This window comes from Daphnia pulicaria, chromosome 8 (assembly GCF_021234035.1).
Source record: "Daphnia pulicaria isolate SC F1-1A chromosome 8, SC_F0-13Bv2, whole genome shotgun sequence".
In the NCBI taxonomy this organism is placed as follows: domain Eukaryota; kingdom Metazoa; phylum Arthropoda; class Branchiopoda; order Diplostraca; family Daphniidae; genus Daphnia; species Daphnia pulicaria.
In genome coordinates this window covers 15,175,268-15,183,592 of record NC_060920.1, presented here as the reverse complement: position 1 = coordinate 15,183,592, position 8,325 = coordinate 15,175,268, and the positions used below count along the sequence as shown (strand labels likewise).

At 36.8% G+C, this 8,325-nt stretch overlaps 2 protein-coding genes across 2 annotated transcripts; one reads left to right on the top strand and one right to left on the bottom strand.

Moving 5' to 3' along the window:
* The first annotated feature begins 493 nt into the window (after window positions 1-493).
* On the top strand, window positions 494-4,913 carry LOC124312054. The gene is made up of 9 exons (XM_046776483.1): window positions 494-1,325; window positions 1,390-2,136; window positions 2,195-3,101; window positions 3,174-3,419; window positions 3,486-3,541; window positions 3,614-3,707; window positions 3,774-3,939; window positions 4,113-4,221; window positions 4,284-4,913. Exons 1-9 carry the CDS (start codon window positions 622-624, stop codon window positions 4,342-4,344), a joined length of 3,090 nt encoding a protein of 1,029 aa, XP_046632439.1. The 5' UTR covers window positions 494-621; the 3' UTR covers window positions 4,345-4,913.
* Window positions 4,914-5,441: 528 nt separating this feature from the next.
* On the bottom strand, window positions 5,442-8,256 carry LOC124312117 (GDP-Man:Man(3)GlcNAc(2)-PP-Dol alpha-1,2-mannosyltransferase-like). The gene is made up of 7 exons (XM_046776592.1): window positions 7,721-8,256; window positions 7,289-7,658; window positions 7,136-7,226; window positions 6,463-7,064; window positions 6,195-6,393; window positions 5,727-6,134; window positions 5,442-5,616 (listed from the first exon to the last, which is right to left on the bottom strand). Exons 1-6 carry the CDS (start codon window positions 7,787-7,789, stop codon window positions 6,044-6,046), a joined length of 1,422 nt encoding a protein of 473 aa, XP_046632548.1. The 5' UTR covers window positions 7,790-8,256; the 3' UTR covers window positions 5,442-5,616; window positions 5,727-6,043.
* Between the last annotated feature and the right edge of the window lie 69 nt (window positions 8,257-8,325).

Genomic DNA, 8,325 nt, shown 5'->3' with positions numbered 1-8,325 from the left:
TCCCAACCAAGTATATAGATTTCCAGGATAAAACTACTGCCGCAAGATGGCAGTTGCCTAGGCTGGTCGTTGCATCTAAATTTAAAAAAAAATCGTACTGCAACATCAGGAAAAAGTGACTACGACTCTACGAGCTTAAAAAGCTTAAAATTAAAACTAATAAAAATTTATTTGTGAGGGAAATCGTCCTTAAGGTTACAGTACATTGGGCGCATTTTTATTTTTTTTTTTTCATTTTGGACAGGCTTTTCCAAAACGTCGTATTTTGTATTTCCTTGAAATGAATTATTTATTATGTGTTTTATAAACAAAAACACAACTGCTTTCTTGGAAAATTGTTGCATCAGATTCAGTAAAATACGGCTATGCAAGGACAAATCGTAATCGTAGATTTCACTTTTCTTGTCTTTAAGCCTTTAACCCACTTTAAAATTTAAATCCCCCGTTGTAACCAACAGCAACGTGTTGTTCTTTTTGATCGCTAGGTGACTCAAAGTCGAATATTTATCATTATTTTTCGAAAGAGACGACAATATTCTACGCAACAGGTTCATTCTAGAAAAATGTCGCAAGATAGTTGTTTATCGAAATATAGATAGTTTTAATCGGAAAATCTTTAAAATGTCGAGCAACCAAAATAATTCATTTCACAAACAGGTAGACCAAAGAAGAGTGGATTTGACAAATGGAGTTGAAACTTCACAAGATCACTCATCAATCAGTTCTTTGGCTCAAAATGTGGAAACAAAGTTTAGCCTTGATGACTTAAAAGCCATGTTTAAATCAGCTATTGATGCTGAAGTTGTGGAAATGATTTGGCAAGATAGCAATGGAAATAGTGATATTGCTATGACGTTTTTAACTGAAATGAGCCCTAGATCACCCATTTCACCACCGATTACAACAACAGCGAAAGCCAACAGCTGGTCCATTGTACTTGGGAAAGATGACTCTAAACCATTTACAGTGAATCTAGGAGCCAAACCAAAAACCACTGTGAAAGAAAAACACTGGATGATGGATTTGATTGAAACTAGAATAAAAAGGCAAGAGAAACTTTTAATCATCATGCGTGGTGTACCAGGATCAGGCAAAAGTTATCTTGCACACCAGATAAAAGGAGATGGAATGGTTTTTAGTGCTGATGATTACTTCGTCAACTATCAAGGTCAGTACCTTTTTGATCGCAATCAGCTGGGAGATGCTCATGAGTGGAACCAAAAAAGGGCAAATGAAGCACTGAAATCTGGAACAAATCCTGTTGTGATTGACAACACAAATTTGGAAGCATGGGAAATGCAACCATACATCTTTATGGCTCTGAGGTAATAATCAAATGCATCATCCACAAAATTACTGTATAACAATATTTTTATATCATTTAAACAGATATAATTACTTAGTAGAGTTGGTTGAACCGAATACTCCATGGAGAGATGATGCTCGTGTACTGTCTCAAAAAAATATTCATCGCGTACCACGTGAAAAAATAAGAGAAATGCTGGAAAAGCAAAGGGTCGTGATTGATATTTCCATGGTTATTGAAAATTGCCGGCTTAAAATGAACCAGACATTTGAAGGAAACCGTACGAGCATTAATCGTATCGAAAATCCGCAGATACTACCCTCTTCCCAAAGAGAACCGCCAGATTCAAACTTTAAAATTTCTACTTCATCCAGCTTGGTTAATGTAACTAACATAAACTTTTGCGACGAACAAGCCATCGAAAAAAGTGCATCTCTTCCTCACATCCTCCCATTCTCTGCTGAAAACTCGGTCTTACCAAAGGCCATCATTGGTCCGACACCAGACGTCTTAATGACAACGGATACAGCCACTGGTTTCCAGCCGTTAACAAGCGAAGCTGCCATTCAGACTTCGTTGTTCGAATCGGAGCCCCCACTTCGTGAACTGACTGCGCGTAACCGATCCATTCAATCATCTCATTTTGTACCTGATTTAGGGAAAAAGCCTTGTAGTTCAAAGTTCTCTCTGGATAAAGGATGCCTTACAGATGAAATTGTTGAGGAACTCGCGACTCGAGAAGCCCTTGCGATTTTAAAATCTTACTTCCCGACTAAGGAAACGGGGGATCTTGCAGACATATTGAAGCAATGTAACGGTGACTTGACATGGTAAATTTGGCTTTTTATTTCTCCTATTCGTTGTTTATTAAATGAATTTGTAAATCAGGGCCGTGAACGTGCTGCTAGATTCGGGATACGAGTGCGCGAACGAAGTCTCAGATTATTTAGACCTGGAAATCGATATCGATCCATCTGAAGAAACACCGAATCCCGACAACACCGTTGAAAAAACTTGTACCGAAACCATAGAAAATGTTTCCCAACAAGTTAAAGAAGAAGAAACAAATTCTGTGTCGTCTTCTGAGACATCCCAACAATCTCTTTCGACTGCATCAGCAACATCTGAGGAGACGGAGAGTGTAAGGAAACATATAGAAGATTGCTTTCAATTAACTGATACCATTAGCGAACAGACCCGCCGAATATGCGGCAAAGATTATAATCAGTTCAGAGCATCTCAACTTCAGAAGTACCGACATGGTCATAATCAAGTATCTGACATTAATTCTACATCAAACAGCTCAGGAAGTTTATCTTCTTTTGAAAATCCACCCAAAAAGGAAGCTACGAATTTATTGTGTTTTGCTAGTTTTCCTTCACTGGGAGAACAGCCAACAAATGGAGCCGATTGTCGGATCGAGCCAAATGGTATTGAAAACATATTGGGCGTGGATCTGCTTCAACCGTTTCCTGTGGTTAGTCCTTCTTTATTGGAGGAGGAAGTAAAGGTGGAGTCTGGACCTATGATTCCTATGACTTTGGATCCTTCATTTGTCCAGCAGTTAATCAAATTGTTTGGTGTTCCTGATTTGAAAGCAAAACGACCATTATCTGCCAATCAGTCCAATCCCGTCAGCTTCGATATCCCTTGGTCGTTAGCCGAACAGATTTATTTGCACTGGTGCTCCAGCTTAATAAGTAAGGATGAGGAATCGGCAGCTGCTACTGGAGATAATGGAGAGCTACAGAATATTATGGACTTTGAGCTCGCTATGCAATTGGTACAAGATGAGGTCAGTATTTCATCATTTTTATCTGACTGATTTATGTTATCAGTTTTGTTAACATTGTCTCGCTTTAAACAGAGAAATGCAGAACGAAAAGAATTACGCGAAAGCCTATCCACCAAAATATCATTTCAGATGTTGCAGGAAAATTATGCTAATGTCGATCCGCTGGCACTTGACGCTTTGTTCGAAGCGAATAACTACAATTACTCTCATACTGTAACAGCCTTAAATGCTTCCCTGGGAACAAACCCACCACCAAAGACCCAAATTATTTCTGCCAACCCATCAGCTGCTAGAGAAGAAACGCAACCAAAAACACCGGTGAATCCAGTCATTGTTTGTTTGTTGATTATTTGTTAAATAAGTGTGGCTTAATTGAATTCATAGAACCGTGAAGCCAAATCGTCACCACAGGAATCACGTAATTTGCGAACAGAAGCTTTGTAATTATTTATCCGATATTTTTGGTTTCGAATTTAAGTAATATTAATTATCCGTTTTTTTTCTCTCTATAGTCTCTATAACAAACTGCGACAACAGTATTCTGCTCAAGCCCAAGAATATCATCAAAGGGGCATGTCCGCGGCAGCCATGTATTATTCCAGCGAGGTGAAAATTTTTTCTTGATCTTATTTGTTATTATCAAATTAACATTCCAAATATTCAAAAATTCAGAGTCGGCGCTATGCAGAATTGTATAAAAAATGCAATCAGCAGGCAGCTTTACAAATAGTGGAAGAAAAAAATGCTCACCAAGACGAACGGACTATTGACTTGCACGAGTTGCATGTCGTCGAAGCTTTAACGTGCTTGGAATCCTTCATAGTTGAAAATATCCGAGGTACTATTTATAGAAGCGTTGGCAGTAATGGCACATACCACAGGGTAAAGAAGGGGAAGAATTACGACAAGGCTTTTATGTTGTCTTTCTATTCGTTTAATTTAAACGAAAATTCTATTTTCTTCTATTATATTATTCAAATTTATATGAATCTTCTGTGGCCTTTTTCTTAGAGGGAAGAACTGTAATTCAAGTGATAACAGGCAGAGGAAATAACAGTCAAAATGGCAAACCACGAATTAAACCAGCAGTTGTTACGTTCCTTCGGCAGAAGAAATATGGGTAGGTTATTGTTGAATGAATTCGCCTTTATTCGGTTATCTCAAGGTTTTCTTTTAATTAAGGTTTGAACAGGTTAATCCTGGATGTCTACGCGTATTCCTCTCTCGCTCGACGACACGCTGAGTTCCGTCATTAAAAAAAAAAAACTCATCCTTCCAATGAAGTACAAACAAAACATATTCAATCATTTTTAGATGCTACTCTTTAGTGAGTCGCATTTCCTGAAAAGGATTCAAGGTTTTTTTTTTTACTGATCTTTAAACTTTGGGACAACACGTTTTTTTATTCGTAAACCATGATTTAATGGTGATATAATTAGATATTTTCGTAATGGAGCATATAATTATATCCATTTTTCCACAACTGCCCTATTGCTAGTCATTTGGACTCCTCTGTCTTGTTAATTATTCTCATTTTTTATATTTTATTTTAAGTTCTGGTCTGCACCATTCCCATGCGCAAAACCACCCAATCTAGAAACTTATTATCAGAAAGACATTGATTAAGGGATCAAAATTCTCTTGTAATTACCCGTCATCACAGAGCAACCATTTCACTCATCGCTTATAAAAAATGAAATATAGCCATTTCCAGTCATTCAACTAGAATGGTAAAATCAAGTTCAGGATTCAAACAGATCTCCGCAAACATCTTCAAAATTACTGCAGACTAATTAAAATTTAGAATGTCCACATAAGATTGAAAAAGTCTATGGTGCTACTGCTTTCTAGATTTTTTTTTGTTTTTGTTCCTTTGGTCATCTTCTGATTCTGACGAACTAGAATCTGAGCTGCTAGACGACGATGAATCGCTGCTTGTACTTCCACTTCCGGTACTGCTGCTATCTGAATCATCGCTACCTATTTGATCAGATTACCAAGATGAAATACTTATGCTTTAGCAACCATGTCTAATTTATTTTGGTACCTGAGTCACTGCTTGATTCTTCACTATCTTCTGTTGAGGAACCTGACGAACTAGATGAGTTTTGTCTTACCTTTTTATCTTTACTTGCTTTTGTTTTTCTAAGTTGTGGAATAAGAAAATGAAAAATTATATTTAAAATAGCTAATTTATCCAATTTAACTTTACTGAATAGGTTAAATCATGGAACAGGATTATTAACTAGTTCAAAGTGTGTTGCAGACAGTAGTGAAAACAACCTTCTCATTTAAAATTTATTAAATGAATTATTATGGTAATTAAAATTTGACTACATACTTGTTAAGATCAGGCTTTTCCTCGTATGTTCCTGTCTCAATTTGCTTTATAGATTTTTTCAGTTGGTCAGTTCTTGTTGGTCTGTCAACATGTTTTCGCTTTCCTTTACATTCATAAGTCCAATGACCCATTTCTAGACATTTTTGACATCGAACAGAACTGACGTCAAGAGCACTAAACCGAAAAAAAGTAAATACATACACATTATTTCATCTTGAAGTTAGAGTCCTTTACTAAAAAAGGAAGCAAATCATGCACAATGCACAGCACCATAATATTCATACCTTTTCTTTTGTGCAGAGGGTAGAATAGACATTTGATTAATATATTTTTAGGTGAGAAATTTAACTCGCACTCACTTACTTATTCTTACAAGTTACAACTTAACGTATTTCAAAACGATAAAATTTAAAGAAGTTCTTGCTTGCTCTCTGTCAAGAGGATTGTATGCTTTCAGATACACCACATCAAAGCAACGGCGCTAGTTACCAAAAAGGCGCGAAATCATTTAATGGTACAAACCTTAGGGACTGGACAAATTGAATATTGATAACGGCGGCATTTGTAGGATTCATAATTTGTGTATTTTTTTATTGAAGAATTAATCTTTCTTGATACAATCCATTATGGGGACAAGTACTTTCAAAAATTCCTTCTCAAAAGAATCGTCTGAAAATCTTGCAACAGAATTTCTAGATTTTAAATGTATAGAATTATAAGAGAATTCCATAAATAAGTTCAATATTTTCTACCTTGCAGCTTCTCTGATTAGTTCTCTCTTTTTTGGCTCCATACGTATGATGTGGCGTAAAATGTCAGCATACTCTATCTCATCTGATGCTAAAAATCCGATCGGTTGAGATCCTTTGCTATGTATTATTATATCCATCATGGGTCCTCCAGATTTGTGAGCAACCATTATCAAGCCAGAAGCCATACATTCCACGATACCTAAATTTTTTTTACGTTAAATTCTCCAGAAAAGCAAACATCGCCCACTAAATCATAAATTATTCATACTTATTCCAAAATGTTCATTCCACATGGTATGAAGTCCAATAGTTGATTCTCCAAGCAGGTGTTTTAATTCATCGAATTCTACATTGATATAAAATTCTGTGTGGTTTTCTAAATTAAAATGCTTGCTTAATCTTTTATAGTCTTCTACGCGTTGCTGATCTTCCTCATTTCGACAAGATCCAACTAGTACTAGTTTAATTCGTGATTTTTCTTCGTCTGTTAGAATATCCATTAGCTTGTAGAAGGAGCGGATCATAAGTGGATGGTCTTTCTCTGGTCGAAACTGAGCCACAGCAATGATTCGAAGAGTTTCCGGGTCGGATTCAACTGGTATTTCAAGAAATTCCTTAACATCACAAGGTGGGTAAACCTTGATTGTTTTGAGAGGGACATTCCAAATTTGGTTGATGTGATCTTCAGTCCAGCTTGAGTTGACCATAATAGCATTTGCATACCGTCCAGTGATCCCATAGATATAAGCAAATAATCTGTAGTAAATTGTTTTTGCTAGACTTAGAATGGGGCTTGAGGAAATGAAAGAGTTGTTGTTGAAAGCTGCAGTACGTCTTGAAACTTGTCCCAACATGTCAGTACTGATGGTACTGGTAGGGGAAATACGGATAAAAAAAAAATAAATAAAAATAATATAAAAATATGGATAATAAATACATACGGGTAATGCACGTAGCATGCAACTGTGCATCCACCCAGCACTCGGAATAAAGGGAATGTAAATGAATATCCCATGGTGTCAATAAATATGTCTAAATTAAATGTGAAAATTAGAAATAGGCTTCTAAAAGTGAACTATATAGATTGTATGCACCTGGAACTAGTTTAAAGATGGCTTCAGCTCCCAGAACTAGTGATCCTATACTTTGTCCAAGTAAAGTGAAGTGGGGATATCTTTTAGCTTCAACCCAACCACGCTTATGAAGGGTAATAAACTCAATATTATTATTCTGTATCCTGACATTAAATTTTTGAAATGCATTCTGTAGTAATTCTTCTGATGGTATACAATCTCCAGTATAGACAGCAATATACGCATCCGGATATTGTGACTGAATGGCTCGAACTGCACACCAGAGAACTCGCTCTCCTCCACCACCGGCATTGCAGTAAGGATGAAAAATACCAATAACGACTTTATCGTTTAACCGATTTTTCAGATTGAGTTTTTTCTTCAGGATAATCTGAACAAAATTTAACGAGCATCATTTAATGGTCGTATATACACAGCAATGAAGCCACCTACCCTTTTTAAAAACAAAAATAATGAAAGAGAAGACAAGACCACCAAAAACAAAACAACTACAAACGTCATTTTTCACGTGGATTTCCGCACAGCTTATTTACTGCAGTGGATATAAATTACGCAGACTGACATCGCGTGACGTCACACGGTTAGTAGGCTACTCTCTAACTCTCTCGGCTCTCTGTATCCCGATTCCGATTCACGAACGAACAATCTCGAAAAAAATTGCTGTTTCTACGATTAATATTGATGATGAAAGACTTGCTTGTTCGAAAAATCTTGATATTATTTTGCAGCTAATTTTTTTGCTTTGAAATCGGTTGCTATGCTGATTTTCAGTTATTTTGTGATTGCGTTCACGCATGCGCCCGCATATATTGCTCGGTTTCTATACTCGCTATTTTCCTTTTCCCCTTCTCTCACTTACATTCCGGTCGCTGGAATTCCAATAATAGACGAAACAAACTTGTTGATTTGGTAGACGTGGGCAGGCCATAGGAGAAGGGGGAGGGGGCGAACTTTGCGCCATCAGCGGCTGTTGATTTTGTTTTGTTTTTCTCTTTACTCTTTTCTCTTTAGTCAGTCTCAGACTCTCAGTCAGCCGT